Raw genomic sequence first — 17,094 nt, forward strand, 5'->3', positions numbered from 1 at the left:
AGCTATGTTAAACCCAAAAATGTTAATAAATATGTCTTTACATAAAAGTCTATATAATTAGCTTAACCACAGAGTATCAGTGTGAAGTATAAATGAACTAATCCATATAAAGTCCTTAAAATCATGTGTTGGCATACAATATGTGCTAGGTATATATTAGTGTTTATTATTATCAGTGATTTCATTTTGTGTTTATATGTTTGTTTACAAATTTGTAAATCCTTCCAGATGTGGCAAGAGCCACATCTGATTAGCACACAGTTGATGTGAAATTGAACTTACTGAATAGTGTTCATAGATGGAAGAGTCTGTATTGTTAAAAATGTCAATGCTCCTCAAATTGATCTATAGATTTACTACAATCTAAATGAAAGTCTCTGCCTCTGTGTGTGTGTGTGTGTGTGTGTGTGTGTGTGTGTGTGTATAAGTGTGTCTGATGTTGACAAACTGGTTCTAAAATTTATATGGAAATGTGAAGGGCCATGAATATGTTGGGAAAGATGTAACAAATTGGAGGGCTTATTTTATCAGATATCAAGACTTATGCAGCTACAGAAATTAAGCCAGAGCACTAGAGCACAGCAAAGAAAGAAAAAGTGGACCAGTTGAAAAATGTAGTAGAATCCAGATAAGTTCCAAAAGTAGATGGAGTTAGGGCCAGGGATTTAGCTCAGTGGTTCCGCACCTGCCTCACAAGTGTAAGGTCCTGAGTTTGATCCCTGATACCAGAAAAAAAAAAAGTATATGGAGTTTTCTTGTTGTTATTGTACCTTGTTGTTGTTTTTGAGATAGGGTCTCATTGTGTGGCTCATGCTGGCTTTGAACTCACTATGTAGCCCAGTCTGGCCTTAAACTCTTGGTGATCCTCCTACCTCAGCTTCCTGAGTGCTGGGATTACAGGTGTGTACCACTATGCCCAGCTGGAGACTTGATTTATGATAATGGATGTACTACAGAGCAGTAGGGAAAAATATTTTCAATAAATGGAGCTAGGACAACTGAGTAGACATATAGAAAAAGGAGTTTCCTCAGAGCCTATACAAAATAAGATTGTAGAGCTAAATGTGAAAGTAAAGCAAAGTTTTTAGGAGGTAGCATAAGATAAAATATAAATAATCTTGGCGCAGGAAAGACTTCTAAAATAGGATATAAACAAGGACTGACCATAAAGCACAAGATATATAAAGGAGGTGATATCAAACTTTTGCTCACCAAAAGACATGATTAAGACTGAAAAGCAAGTCACAGTGTGAAAAAGATAATTGCAATTATATAAGCACCGATTGACTCTTATCCAAAACATGTAAAGAATTTCTTCAAATCATTAAGAAAAAGACCCTTCAATAGGAAAAATAGACAGAATGATTAACTAACACTTCAGAAAAGAAGGTGCCTACAGCCGACAAACATATGTAAAGGCTCTCGACCTCATTAGTGAACAAAAATAAAAAATTAAATCCACAATAAAATATGACTGCATATCCCCCAGACTGACTAAATTTAAAAGAATTAACAATATCAAATGTTGCTAACTGGAACTTTCCACACACTGTTGATGGAAGTGAAAATTAGCAATTTTTGCTGGAAAATTCTTTGACAGTATTTACTGAAATTCAGCATACACATACCTATGACCCAGCAATGTCACCTCTAACTCAGCAGAAAAGCATACATATGTGCACCAAAAGGCATTTATATGAATGTTCATAGTGACACTACTTGTAGTAGCATCTGGTTGGAACCACATGGTCATTAGCAGTCCAATGAATGTATCAGTTGTCACATCTGCATGTAAGTGAATGCCTGCTGGTATGTGCAAATATACTAGAAAAGATACTGCTACACACAACATGGATAAATCTCACAAACATAAGCCCAATGGAAAGAAGACAGACACAAAAGAATATAAATGGTATGGCTACACTTCACTATATTTATATAACATTCAAAAACAGGCATTGTAATCTATGGGGCCAGAGGTCAAGGTGGTAGACAAGTGGGAAAGGGAGGCAGTGGATTTGGGGGGCAGGCGGGATGCTGCTGGAGCACTGGTCACATTCTGTTGTTGTTGTTGTTGTTACAGTTCTTGGGATTGAACCCAGGCCTTTTGCACTGAGCTACATCCCTGGCCTTTAAAAAAACAAACTGAAGATGTATTTACTTAGGGAGACTAAAATCTCATTCAGTTACCAAGGCTAGTCTCTCACTTTCAATCCTCCTGCCCTCTCCCAAGTGCTGGGAGTACAGCTGTGTCCCACTGCTCCTGGCAACATTCTATTTCTTGACTTGGGTCCTGTTACTGGGGTTATATTCAATACATGATCACTAAGGTGTATGACTTGTGAACTTTTCTGTCAATTAGATTTTGATAAAGATTATTAAAATCTTTCAGAATGACAAATAGCCATCTTCTTGTAAGTTTATACAGTGCACTAAAAGGGTTAATCATATCATCAGCTTCCTAGAATGCTCCATACCTGTAGATTCTAGAAAACTAAGGTTGTATTTTAACTTATTAAACAACACCCAAGATGGTGCCTCTGGAGGCTGAGCTCGGGCTTTCCATTCATAATTATCACTGGTGATGAGGTTATCGCACAGTACAAATTGAAGTTAGACAGCAGACCCTTTTCCTCCAGAGAACTCCATTATATGACTTCCTCCTGAAAGGAACAAATATGCAGCACGTTCTGAGTCCCAGTAACAACTGAAGATGACTGCCTGCCTGGGAATAAATAATAGAATCTTCTCTCTAATGACTCCTCCCAAGTGCCTCCCAAGAGAGGCCATTAAAAGATCAAAAAAAAAATTCAAGAAAAATGCTTACAAAGAATTTTTTTCCAAAAAAATAAAAAATGAAAGAAAGAAAGAAAGAAAGAAAGAAAGAAAGCAGGCTATTTGGAGTCATCCTGCGTGCAAACACAGGGAAGTGGTTAAGAGCAAAAATTTAAGATTAAAATCCTAGAGCTTCCACTTATTAATTACATGACCTCTAGCAAGTTACTGAACCTTTCTGTTTCCTCATTTTTATTTTATTTTATTTTTTTGGTACCAGGGACCAAACTCAGGACCTTGCACTTGCCAGACAGACATGGCGCCACTGAGCTAAATCCCCAGCCCCTGTTTCCTCATTTTTAAAAAGAAGTTCATGATACTGCCTTTCTGTGTAAGAATGTGGAATGGATTAAATACATAGTGAGCACAATGCCTGGCACTTGTAAGGGGTACAAGAATTTATAAAGGATGGAGGATGGTGGGGGTGGGGATGGTAAAGTTGGGGATGAAGAAGATGATGAAAACAATGAGTCTGAAGGTGAAGATCATGACAATAAAGACCAGAGAGCTAGACCTTGAGGAAGATGAACCTCCACAGAACTCTAGAACTGAATGAAGGGCCCTGGGGAGGATTGTAACTGAGATAACTGTCTTTGGGGATGATCTTCACAGGGCCAGGCTGTGGGGAAATTTAAGTAAATTTTTTTTACAATAAATGGATTTTTTTTTTTTTTTTTGCAGTACTGGAGAATGAACCCAGGGAGTGCGGAGCTGTAGCTGCAGCCTTTCTTATTTTTTTTTATTTTGAGACAGGGTCCTGCTAAGTTGCCCAAGCAGGACTCCAAACAGCTTGGATTAGACATGTATTATGTACCCTGCACAAATAGAATCTTCTCACAGTCCTTCATGCGCAAGATAGAGTCCCTGTGAGGAACTTCTGGTCCTCCTATCCCCACACAATATACCTTATTACTTCTTTGCTTTTCTTGAAGGCCTCTCACTCAATTAAATATGTGTTTGTGTTATTATTTCTTAACTATTTGTCTTTCCTAATAACCTGCAAGGTTCATGAGAGCAGAGACTAAGTCTATCTTGAGCTCCACTTTAGCATCTAGCATATTTCTTTCTTTTTTCATTATTTGAGGCAGGATCTCACTGTGCAGTTTAAGCTGGCCTGGAACTACGTATCCCAGGCTGGCCTCAAACTCGAAGCAATCCTCCTATCTCAGCTTCCTGAGTGCTACGATTATAGGTATGTGCCACCAGACCTGACCTAGCGTACTTCTTTTTTAACACATAGTAAATACTCAATGATGAGTGAATGATCATCATTGTTGAATGAATGGACGTTCATTTGTCTTCAATGCAGTATGGTCATTTCTGCTCTGATCCCTCCTCCAAAGTCCCCATAGGTGATTATCTTGTCTAATATGCCAGCTCCTCATTTTTTTTTTCAGTGCTGGGGATTGAACTCAGGGCCTTGTGTGTCCTAGGCAAGCACTCGACCACTGAGCTAGAGGCTGTCATATTCAGACACAATGAGACCTTCTTATGATTTAAGGCTGATGGTTGTGTGATTATTGAGTTACAGCCCTTCTCTCAAAGCCATCTTAGTGGCAAGGTTTCCCTGGCCTGCCTTATTTATATGGCAAGGCCATATATTTCACACTGGGCTTAGCCTCAGATTCTCACCCAAGGTAGAGTTCTCCCCATCCTTGGGTACATTTGCCTTATGAAGATCCCAGCCCCACCTAATTCCCAAACAGCTTTCTGGGTCATTCAAATGTTAGTGCCTCAACAATCTAGCAAAACCTTGGATGAGGTGTCACCCAGGTCATCCTCTATGCCCATTACCCTCATTACATCTTGTGCAGTTCCATCACCTTCCCCACCCTGCACCTTGATTTTCAGAATCAGAACCCCAACCTCAGTACAAAGGTCTTTGCCAGGCCCCACCTCCATCCCATGACCAGGCCCTGCCACCCACCCACTGTGTTTAACGGTCCAGTCTCCCTGCCACAGCCTCAACCATAATGAACTAACTTCTGCCTCAACCTACAATGTGAGATTATACATACCAACGGAGCATTAAATAAGTCACAGGGTTCTCCTTCTCCTGTCTACACAACTTGCAGAGTTCAGAGGAACTGCGACTCACTAAGAAACTGGCACAAGGATTCAGCCCACTGGCCAGGATCAAGCAGAAGACTTACTGGTGATTGGCCAGCAGCTAGGAAGGCAGGGCTAATCACCCCAGAGTGAGCCAGTGTGTATGGGAGGAGAGGCTTGAACTATGCTGTTTCCCTAAATATCCTTCTCAGCATTCCCAGCCAGAGATGAAATTTTTCCCATTCCAAATTAAAGAGCATGCACATTTTAAATTGAAAGGGCCATTTTTCTACAATGCGCGTAGCTGAAAGACCTGGGTTCATATTTCCCTCTGTCTATTATACATAACATTGGGCAAGGTAGTTAACCTCTTTTTGTTTCAGTTTCCTTCCCTATAAATCAGCAGTAATATTATTTAACTCCTGTTGTCATTATGGCAACTAATAAATGCATAATACTAAGCATATCAAAATGTGTGGTAAATCAGTAAAATATATTCAAAAGCAAACCAGTCTCTTCTATGAAATAAGAATCCTAATTATCATCTCATGGGTTTGTCATGAGGATTAAAGGAGATGATAATGAATATGAAGCACATTGCAACAGCTCAATAAAAGTTAATTCTTTTCCCCATGTGTTATCACATCACAGGGTCACTTAGAGCAGGTGGAAGAGTCCTGAGCTGCACAATAGGTGGACAGGAAGAGGAAGAAGGATTCTAGTGTTGGTTCCTGAGCATCCTTCAAAGGCCTATGTTGACAAAGGCTTGGTCCCCAGCCTGTGGCACTACTGGAAGATGGTGGAAGCTTTAGAGAGTGGAAACTAGTGGAAGGAAGTTAACTCACTAGGAGCGTGTCCCTGATGGAGATTCTGGGACTCTGGGCCCACCTTCTCTTTTTTTGCTTCCCTGCCACCATGAGGTAAACAGGTCTCCTTAGCCACATGCGTGCCCCATGATGTAATGTGCTGCCCCTGGTCCAAAGCAACAGGGCCAGTATACCTCTGAAACCTCTGAAACAATGAGCCAGAAATAAACCTTTCCTCCTTTTGAGTTGTCTGCCTTAGGTGTTGTAAATCAGGTCCGGGGATTTAGCTCAGTGGTTTCGCTGCCTGCTGCACAAGCACAAGGACCCGCGTTCGATCCCTGTACCAAAAAAAAAACCCCCAAAAACCAACCAAACAAAAAAGCACTGTCCTAAGCTCTGACCTGCTCAACACTCTGATCGACTTGTCTGATAGACTTATCAGGCCTGCTTATAAAATTGTGGATAACTGCAATTTGGATTATGTGTATATGTCACTAAGTGACAGAATCCAGATCCTGTGAATGATCAGAAGCTACAGAAATGGACCAAATCATGCTGGAATATGTCAAATGGGGAATTATGTCACATCTTACGGTTAAGGCCCAGTTATACTAGTCTAGGTCAATGTATTGGCAATTAACTTATAAAGAGAAAAGGCTCAGAGTTCTGAAGATTCAGTCTAGAATTGGGTGGCCCCACAGTTTGGGACACTGATGAGGGTAGCACATCACAGAGCAAATCACTTAAGACCTTGGGCTAGGAAGCAGAAGGCAATTGAGAGACTAAGGTCTCATAAACCCACTCGAGCATGACCCCGATAACCCATGAGGCCCCCCCACCTCCTACAGGCCCACGCCACCTCCAAATAGCACTGCCTTTAAGCAGTCTCCTAGAAGGAATGATGGAAGAAATGGGCATTTTAGGCAGAAGAGAAGCCATGATAGCTACTGATCCATAAACACCATAAGAGCTGACATGGCCGAGGAGAGATCTTATTTTGTTTGACTCCAAAGGTGGGAACCTAGACAGATGTGTGGAAGTTCATGGGACACTGACTTTGGCAGCAGAGAAGTACAAAGTTAGACCTGGTCCTGGGGCCACCAGTCTGTGAGTGCCACCACCTAAAGGGAGCGCCTGACTTCCTTTCCCCAACCCCGCTCCAAGGCAACAGAACGCTACAGTCCTTTTGGCTTGGGTCTCCACTGGCCACTGCACCGGCGTCCCTCAGTAATGGGACAAGGCAGTGGTGTGACCGAGTGCTAAAGCGTGTGTGGAGAGTGAGCCTGGGCCTGGGACAGGTGGGTGGTGACTGGGGCAGAAACACCTTTTAGCTACCTTTTTTCTGTATCACCATCTTGCCTTAAAAGAAAGAATATAGATTCCTGGAATCCAGCCCTTTGTTGGAATCCAGGAACCTTTTGTTTGTTGGTTTAAAGCTCTCCAAATGACTCTAACACATAGCCAAGTTTAGCAGCCACAGCAAATGGTTAGGGAAAATTCACTTTGATAATTTGCGTCTCAGTTTGATGATCAGCAGTCCCTCTGCACATTCTTCCCAATATCCTAAGAGCCAGTGTCTGAGGTTGGCAATCCCTTCCTTCTGCCCTTTTGCCTGCTGTTGTTCTGCTGGTCACCTCTGCACCATCAATGTTGGGGTGATTCCCTGGCCGCACTTGCTCTACCTAGGCTCCTAGTGCCCTTCTCCTGGCCCAGCCTCCAGCTACTGTCTGCAGGGCACCTGGCATCTTTTCTCTCTGCTGCCACCACCTGGGGCTCCTTGCTGCCACCTGGGGTGCTCACCTTTCTGACTGAGAAATACTTTTCCTAGCTTTCGTCCAGCTTTGAGGGGGAGAGAGAGAGGGAGACAGAGAAGAGAGAGGAGGGAGATGGAGACAGAGAGAGACAGAGACAGGGAGAGAGAGAGAGATCTAGATCACACTAGGGCTTTGGGGGTTTTCAATGATATATTTTTTCAACCACTACCAATTTAGTGCCTGCTATCTCCAGGCACTATTCTGAGTGCTGGAGATAAGATGGCAAATAAGAAAGACAAAATCCTTGTTCTCATAGAGCTTGTATTCTAGCTGAAGGAGGCTGATGAACAAAATAATTCAGAGAGTGCTTAAGGGGTATGAGGAAAACAAACCAGACAAAAGTGATGGGGTGATGGGAAACTCAGAGAAGCAGTGACAGAAGGCGCTTTACAGAGGGGACTTCACTTAGAAGGACTGAAAAGACAAAGAGCCATACAAAGGGCTGGGGACAAGCGCTGCAGGCTTGAAGAAGAGCAAATATGGAGGGCCTGGTGTAGGAAAGAGCTTGCTGTGCTTGGAAAATGCAGAGGTCAGTGCTGCTCCTTCCAGGAGGAAGAGGAGGGAGATGAGCAGAGGGGCAAGCAACCCAAGAACTTCAGTCGCACCTGTGCTCACCACCCAGGTCCCTGTCCTGCTTCGGAGTCTGCCCATCTCCCACACTCCTACTCCATGCCTGGCGATACTTCTTGGAACTCTTTTCTCCTCTTTGCCTCTCATCCAGTCCACGAGACATATTTGCAAATATCAACCCCACAGCAGCTCTAGATATAGACCTACACGTCTCCTAGGCTACAGACAAATCAGTAGATGTGGACCAAGACCTTGTTTAAGCATCCCTGAATTTTTCCTGGCAGCTTGGAATATTCTGTGAAAGCTGGAAGCCTTGCCTTCGTGGAGCTCGAAAGGGACTTCCTTCTGGCATGCTCACCGACTGAGCCTCAGCTCCAGCCCAGCAGAGATTGTCTGTAAAAATGGGACATTTCATATCAGCACGAGCTGCACAGCATCATAAAGGCAACTGTACACTGCTGCAGGAAGGAAGGAGTGAGAGAGAGAGAGAGAGAGAGAGAGACAGAAAGAAGCTTAAATGGCCTGGGGCAGTTGCCAGTCCACTCAGTTCATGTACCTACCTCAGTGAGTATGAGATGCAACCCTCAGGTCCCTCAGCCTGTCACATAGGAGGACCTGGTACTTGGACGTCAGTGTTTAAGGAGTAAATACCAATGATTTTACTTGCCATTCAATTGAAGAAACATGGAACTATTCCAGTGCTGAGGGAAAATAGAAGCGCTGGACTTACTGAGAAATGCCAATTTGTTTCTATTTGCCAATAACGGAGATATCTGGAGGGGTGTATAAATCAGGCCAGCTTGGAGCTGGTGTCTGTTATAGTTGATGTACAATTTCGAAGGATCTTTAAGGAATAGTTTTGACTTATGTGATTTTTACCCTCCATAATGGCTTTTAAATCTAACCTCTTACTTTACTGCACTCATACTATTCCCATTTTGATTCTGCATCTCTACCCCTGTGGCTCTTTTTTCTTTTTCCCTTCCCATACCACCCACTTGCTTTCTTCACTTCTTCATTCCTTTCTTTCTATGCTGACTCCTTCTTTACTGAAGGAGGAGGCAGGACAGAACGGGCCACCTACTGACACCTGCACACACACATGGACTCTCTTTCCTTCACCCATTGATTTAGCAGGAATATCGGTTCACATGTTCTGGAGTGGGCATGTCAAGAAGACCTATGAATGACAGAACATGATATACTATGTTTTTTATGTGACTGGCATTGAAACATGTGCCGGAGACATCTAATCATCTCCCCAAATCCACTTATTCTTCAAGATTCAGGTGGGCATGTGGCTGTCCAGCTCAATGCTATATTTCCCAGCCTCCCTTGCAGCTGGGTACGGCCACTAAATTTTTACCAAGGGAGTGCATTTAGAAGGGTGAATGCAAGCCAGGCGTGGTGGCGCACACCTGCAACCCTAGCATACTAGGAGGCCCAGGAAGGAGGATCAAAAGCTCGAGCCCACCCTGGGCAGTTTAGTGAGACCCTGTTTCAAAATTTAAAAAATTATGAAAGGCCTGGGAATGTAGCTCAGTGCAAAGGCCCTGGATTCAATCCCCAGGACCAAAACACAACAAAAAATGGGGAGGGGGTGCTGGTGCAATTCCTGGGGCGCATCTTTAAAAGAAAACCGCTTGTCTTCTGTGGGTATAACCATCCCAGGGCAGTGCTGTCCAACAGGAAGATGCTCAAGGCAGGTTAACTTGTTAGCAGGCATTGTTATGGCTTGCATCTGGCTATCCCCCCAAACCTTACTCGGTGGCTGAATCTAGAGTGTGTGATGCTGGGGTTAAGGGCGCATGATTACTAAACCAGTCCACTCATTGGTTTGGCACAGCCCTCATCCTGGTAGTCTGGATAAGATAAAAGGGCCAGAATGACTCTGTGAAGCTCTGTTGTTGCCTTTGCTGTCCTCCGCATCCATGAACTGTTGCCCCTCTGTCATGCCACCCTGCCTTAGAGCCAGCCAATTATAACTGAAATCTCTACAAACTGTGAGCTAAATACACCTTTCCTCCTTTAACGTTGGGTGTCGGGTATTTTGTCTCAGCCATGAGAGAAAAGTAACTAAGACAGGTACTTAATAGAAATAAATGTAACACAGGTAAAATAATTTTTCAGTACTGGGATTTAACCCAGGGTCTTTGCATCTAATATGGTTTTTTTTGTTTTTTTGTTTTGGTACCGGGGATCAAACTCGGGGCCTTGTGCTTGCAGGCAGGTGCTGAAACCACTGAGCTAAATCCCCGGCCCCTTTGCATCTAATATATACAATGATCATTCCAACATGGAATCGATATAAAAATTATTAACAAAAGCCTTATCATTTTTCATACTAATTCTTCAAAATCGTTTACAACACACCTCAGTTCAGACTAGCCGCATTTCAAGTGTGCGACTGTCACATTTGACTCCTGGCAAGTGGCTTCCTCCTGGACAGCAGGGCGTGAAAAGCCAGAAGAGCCACAAGACAGAAGGCCTGGGTTTTTGCATGGCCTTGTGCAGTGAAGTTCCACCCTGCCACTCCAGATTTCCCATCTTCTTCTGGCTTAAGCCACTGTATTTGGGGATCTCTCTGTAACAGGAGCATATCCTATACTCTGACTAATGTAACACAGTACATTTTTTTTCTCCCAGAGGTTGATTTTAACCTACACCTTCCATTTCATACAGCAACTAAATGGAGTGTGTGATAGGGAAAAGCTTTTGAGATGGGCCCATGTTTGTAGATAGATCAGCGATTATAGCCTGTTGTTCCAGTTGAAAGAGTCAGCTGTAAAGGAAAACTTACCTGGGAATGGGAAGGTACTCACATGTGCGGGGGAAGGGGGGCCCTCAAATTTAAAGTCTTCCTGCCTCAGCCTCCTAGAGGGCTGGGATTATAGACATGTATAACACTCAAGTTTTAAATCTTGAAAACTCTAATACTTTCATTTTTGTATATTTAGATTTTTTTTGATTCCTGGGAATCAAAGCAATAAATAATCTCCACAACCATTAAGCATTAGATACATAGCACCTTTTGATTTTTATTATCAATTTGAATTATTAAAAGAGATAAGGATTCTACAACTAAAATTACATAATAAAAAAGAGGTGAATGCTATAAGAAGAGAGGCAGGAGTGAAAATTAATTGTGTTATCAGCAGCACTTATGTAAAAACCAACCACTGTGTAAGAAAAGGTTTTTGAAAAGACCTCCCCCAGCTTCGATTCCTCCGATCCTATATATTTCCTGCTCAAGCATCTAGTTTTACATGCATGGTCATATAACATCTGCATGTAAAGATAAAACAATAATCAAATCGGGTTTTTTTCCCCTATCCAATTTGTTTCTGCTTCCCCACAAACAAAAGGGATTGGCTAAAGACTGACAAGGTTCTTCATGATTCCAAATTAAGCCTCTGGTTTATGGGGAATTGCAATACTAAAGCCTATAAAAAGCACAAAGAAAATGTAAATAAGGATCTATCCCTTTATTACTCTGTGTCCTGTGATATGTCAGTTATTATCTTGATTTGTTGACTGTGTTTTCCTTCCAGAAAGACTCACCATCTGGAAGGCTGAGTGAATTTGTTCTACTCCCAACTCACTTTATTGAGCCAGCAGAGAAGACTGGTTAAGAACACACATTTAGCCAGGCATGGTGGGACACTCTGGAGGCTGAGGCAGGAGGATTGCCACGAGTTCATGACCAGCCTGGACTATATTGTGACTTCAAGAGTTCAATGCCAGCCTTACCTACATAGCAAACCCTGTCTCGAAAAAACAAAAAACAACAAAAACCAAAACCCCAAACAAAAAGGCACACATTTAGGAGGACATAGACCGGAGAGCATATCCTGACCCCATTGATAAGTAGCTGTATGATGAGGAGGAAAGTTTTGAGACTTTGGTCTTCTCATCGGTAAAATATGAGTAATAAATCATCTCAAAGTACTACAAGGAATAAGGGGTATGAGCAGGAAAAGATTAACACAATTCTTATCCAGTGCTTTGCTGCTAAGTGTTTTTCTATTTCCAAAATAATGATCTTGTACATGGAGAAATTGTGGCTCAAGGAGGTGAGGCAGCTTGCCCGAGGTCACATAGTAGAAATGGGACCATGCAGAAATGGAAACTGAGTCATCCAACGTTGAGTCCTATGCTATTTTGCACCAGGCTGAGATGCCTTCCTCCCACAGCCAGTGTGTGCCCCACAGTGGGACAAAGGAGAGAAATCAAAGCAGCTTTGGAGGTCTCCAAACCTCACAGTTTAGAATAAATCCCCACCCAATTATGCCTAAAGTTGGACCAACTTTTGAAATCTCAACTACACATTCTTTTTCCATCAAGTTCCTTGAAATTTCCCTTTAAAGAGCATCTAGGAAAAGCCACTCTCATTAGCCAGGGTCTGACTTTATTTTCCCAATAAACAGACCTTTGGGCAGACAAAGTCTGCCCGTTTATTTTTAATCAATTCTTCTTATTTTTAATGAATTCTTCAATATTTTAGCTGATTTTCTTCTATTTGGCTTGAAATTGTGATCTGGAAAAGGCAGGTCCTGCAAATTGTCCTGCTCTAAGGGAAGCCCCTTGAGGATCCTCAACTTGTTATTTTTAATCACTGTAATCTCCTTTCAAAGGAGGCCCTGGTCAGAAACAGAGCAGGCCTTTCAGGGCTTTCTAAAGCACAATTATTGTGGGGGGGGGGGGGGGTAGAGAGAGGTGGGGGGAGAGAAAAGGAAGTCCATACAGCACCAACAACTTGGAGAAGAGTGAATAAGAATCTCAACCGGATCAGGCTGTGGGGGAAGAAACCCCATGATTTAATTTTTAATCTAGTGACCATTTATTCTAGTTGAGAACACCAAAGGGCTATACTTGGATGGGGGCATGGAGAGAACAAGCTATTGGGGATGGACTGGATGGAAAGGACAAAGATTTGAGGCAGGAAAAGAAGTCATTGATTCCAAGGATCGTGAGGGATCTTCACTCAGGAAAAAACAGAAAGCTTCTAAGCACTGGGGGAATGTTAACTGCCACAAGAAAAATCTGCGCGGAGCCGAATGCATTAGATTTACTTTTAACCTAATTATTCTAAGAAAGTATAAGCCAACAGAAAATGTCACAACCTAGGGGAGCCCCCTTTCTTCCTACCTTTGAGATTTTAGCCAGGTTTGTTAGTCACAGAATATTTATTTATTCAGGAGACCTTAGCATGGCTCCTTTAAGATCTTTTCCTTCAAGATCTCTTGGTCCAAAGAAAGGAGAAAGGACGATTGCTCAGCAGTGAGTGGACTGGCGTCCAAGTCCCAAAAGCCTACAGGTTTAGGCTGCCAAGTCCGGGGCCCTCCCCTCCTCGCCTTGTTCCCGCCTGGGAGCAGTACTGGAATTTCTCCGGCCATGTGATGATGGGATGTGTCCCCCACTCCCCCACCCAACCGGGCCCCACGGCTCCCAATGCCCAGAGGACTAGTGAGAGAAGAGATGCCAAGAGGACACTGGGCCAGGGCCCCAGAGGAGCCTAAATCACGAAATCTTCCAGTGCGTCAATTATGAAGTCTTAGGCACGGCTTCTAGAATGGGGACATCAATTTATCATTCATTCATTCATTCATTCATTTAATTCATAAGGCCCAGATAATGGCCATTCACTGACAGACTGGACTAGAGTGCTAAAGAAACCTGCTTTTAAACACACACACACACACACACACACACACACACACACACACACACACGCCCCTCAAAAATCTAACCAGACGCACCTCCCTCCATTATTTAACTTTTTTTTTTTTTTTGGTACCGGGGATCAAACTCGGGTCCTTGCGCAAGACAGGCGGCGGAACCACTGAGCTAAATCCCCAATCTCCCTCCATTATTAAACCAACACAGGGCTCTCATACCCAACTCTAATGTGTCCCCGGAGCTGTTGCCGCTCAGGCACATTCTTGTAAACTCATTTACTCCCAGTATCAACCAGAGAGTGTCAGAGAAACTGAAATACAAGCCCCTTTCCGTCCAGAGCCAGTCTCCGGCACTGACCACAGGCTCTCCGCGCGGGGGAGGCCTGCAGCCTGCAGAGGCCTGGAGGCTACTCCTGCCTCCCCCGTCCACGTGGAGGACTGTCTGTGTCCTGCCCGCCTCCGCCTCCGCCTCCGCCGAGCGGCTGCCCTCGAGCATGGCTGGACTCCCTTTGGCTTCCGCGCCAGCCCGCGCGTCCCTCCCAGGCTGGGCGAGGCGAGGTGTTAACCGCCCCACATCTTTGTTTGGTTTTTGGTACCGGCCATCGAACTCAGGACCTTGCGCTTTCGAGGCAGGCGTCGGAACCACTGAGCTAAATTCCCGGCCCTACATCTTTCTTCTTAGAGGATCAAGGATGCTGCTGAAGATACACGCGCGGGACAAGGCCGCTCCGAAGAGAAGTCCGTGCGCCAGCCCGGGACAGCTGAACGGTTCTGAGCAGGCGACCGCGGTCCTGGCAGGGCGCTGGCCCCGGGCGCCCGCAGACACCACATCAAACTTTCTCCCGCGACTCTGGGGAACCGCGAGGCGGGGATGGAAGGGCAGCTGCTGGGGGCCCGTTGGTGCCACCAGGTGCCCAGAGACCCAGTCTTCGCTGCTCAGCACCAGAGCTGACTTATGAAGGAAGGGGTGGGAGGAGGCACGTGCCCTTGCAGGACTGCGGGAGAGGTCAAGCGAGCTTCCCTCCTTGCCTGGGGACCTGTGTCCCAAGCGGACAGCGGAGCCCGCTGCGCAGGAAGGCGAGGGAGGCAGGGAGGCAGGCGGCGAGGATGGAGTCCGCGTCCTCAGGTCAGCGCCAGCCGAGCCGCCTGACTCCTGGCCTGTCCAGGAGGCGCTCACCTGCTTCGACACCTACGCTCCTGAAATTCGGGTCCCTACTGAGCCGCGGAAGCGCAATGATCCCGGGGCACGGAGCCTCGGGCTGCGGCCGCCCGGGTCCCGCAGCTTCCGGCCAGCAGGCCTGGGGGGCGGTCGGGCTCCCCTTGAGGTCTTCACTGGACTTCCTCCCCGGTGGGAGCCTACCCAGGGCTCTGTGGGGATCCCGTTCCCACTGGGGACCGGTGCTGGAAATCCAGGATCCTCTCCCTGACCTGAGAGCGGAAAGGCATCATTTGGGCTTTTTTCCCAAGGACACTTCCGAGGACCCTCTGGCTCTTCCCCTCACTCTCCGCGCCTTGGGACCGGGTCGGGAGGAGCCAAGGTGACCGGACTGCTTGGGGCCAGACTGAGAGAGGCTGGACCCCTTTCCTTCAGGGATCGAAGAGGGGGGAAAGGTGGCTTGCCTGGACCCCACTGAGAAGAGCGGGCCCCTTCTCTCCAGAGCCCGAGCTGGAGGAAGGCGGGTCTACTTCTCCCCTGCCGACGGTCGGGTGGCGACCGCTCGGGACGGTGGCTGGCGATGAGCGCGGTGCTCGCGGCTGAAGGAGCTGAGGGCAGCCAAGTCAGGAGGACCTGCCGGGGCTGCGCCGGCACCGTGCGCTCAGGGACGCGCGTCCTCCTAGGGCACCGCGCGGTCGTCACCTCGGGGTCAGCTCCGTGCGCCCCACGCCACCCGGGGTCACTTACCTCGGTAGCTGCTTCCCGGCTTGTAGGACTCGGGATCGCCCTCCACGCGGAGGCTGAACTCGGTGTAGCCCTCGCGCCGCGTGCCCTGGGCGCGCAGGATGCGGCTGCAATAGCCCTCCGACTTGGCCACTTTGTCCAAGGTCTCGTCGGAGAAGGCCAGCGCCACGGCGAGGGGCAGCGCCAGGGCCAGCAGCGCCGGGCGCCGGGGCGCCAAGGACAGCCTCATCCTCGCGGCCCCCAACTCTGAGATGATGTCGCCGGCCCTCGATAAGCGACTCCTGCCCGAATGGTTCGGGCAGAGGCGAGACCTGGAAGAGCCCGGCGGAGAGCGGGAGCCTGGAGCCCGTGCCGCCTGGGTTTGGCGGCTGCCGAGCTGCGCTGCGCTGAGCCGAGGCGAGGCGAGGCGCGCGCGGAGGGGAGGGAGGCGGCAACCGCGCGGGAGGAGGGGGCTGTGTCCGCACAGATCCCCGAGCGAGCGAGCGCAGCGCTGTTTTGTTTCCAAGCTGGCGATTAGCGGCGAGGCGGTGTTTATTTTGCGACGCTGGATTCCCAGGGTCTGGCGGGGGAATCAGAGGAGAGGGGAACCCTGCGGGATCTGTCCCACCACCGAGGAGGCCGCTGTCCCAAGCCCCGCCTAAGCCCTGGACCCTGCGGACCATGGGGCTCCAGGAGGGAAAGCCTGCGAACTAACTTTCGCTGCACACCTACTCTGTGCGCGCGCGGTCTGCTCACGGTGCCTGCGCGCGCTGACCGCACGCGGAAGCGGTTCTCGACTCTCGCTCATTCTGTAGACGCCCAGACGAGCTAGGTGCTGTGACTCGCTGGCCCCATTGCTCTTCCCCTGGCCGGACTGGGACAGGTCCCACTGGAGGACGAGAGGAGCCAACGAACACTGTGCCTAGGGCGTAGTACTTCTGGAGATCTAGGGAAATGTTTTATTTAAAACAGGAGGGGGGGATGGACAAAATGTTTTGCAATATAATATTAATATATTCGCCCTTATGCTCACACAGTCATAAAACACAGTGTTTTTGTCTTGTAAAGGAAAAAGCCCACCAAGACAAAAGTGCCTAGGGCTCACGAAAGTCCTCACACAGCCCTGGAAAGGGTTTTGAGAGGGTCACAGAAGAGCATGTTTTCTTGGCTGAGACTGCATTTCAGGATCTCCGTGTCTGGAGACTGATCTAGGGGAGCTGTGGAGCCTGGGGCTTGCTGGGCAGGGCCTCAGGCACGAAGCTGAAGGCTGGAAAGGAGGAGGAGACCCCAGGCAGGAATCTTTCCTGGTGTTTTCCTGGGGCCAGAACCAAGACCCTAATCTAGTCGCAGTTCTGCCTTTAGCCCCCTGTGACACTGGGCACCCACTGCGGTTTCCCTGCAGGAGCAGGGGTGGAGTGGGTGCTAACACACCCTTCCTGGGTGGAGCGGGGCGGGGGGGAGGG

The 17,094-nt window shown here is 46.9% G+C and overlaps 1 protein-coding gene across 2 annotated transcripts in view; it reads right to left on the reverse strand.

The window, feature by feature from the left end:
• Spon1 (spondin 1) overlaps positions 1-16,532 on the reverse strand; it is a 283,414-nt gene extending 266,882 nt beyond the window's left edge. The window contains exon 1 of one of the 2 annotated variants that reach the window (XM_013074649.3): positions 15,656-16,532. In XM_013074649.3, the coding sequence (XP_012930103.1) occupies positions 15,656-15,881 (226 nt within the window). In that variant the 5' untranslated portion in view covers positions 15,882-16,532. Of the gene's footprint in view, positions 1-4,853; positions 4,954-15,655 lie in introns of those variants that run through there. The other variant, XM_087211613.1, reaches the window with a different exon arrangement.
• Positions 16,533-17,094: the final 562 nt, after the last annotated feature.

Source organism: Heterocephalus glaber, unplaced genomic scaffold (assembly GCF_053883595.1).
Source record: "Heterocephalus glaber isolate CG9 unplaced genomic scaffold, H.glaber_assembly_v1.0 deba00001428, whole genome shotgun sequence".
Classification (NCBI taxonomy): domain Eukaryota; kingdom Metazoa; phylum Chordata; class Mammalia; order Rodentia; family Bathyergidae; genus Heterocephalus; species Heterocephalus glaber.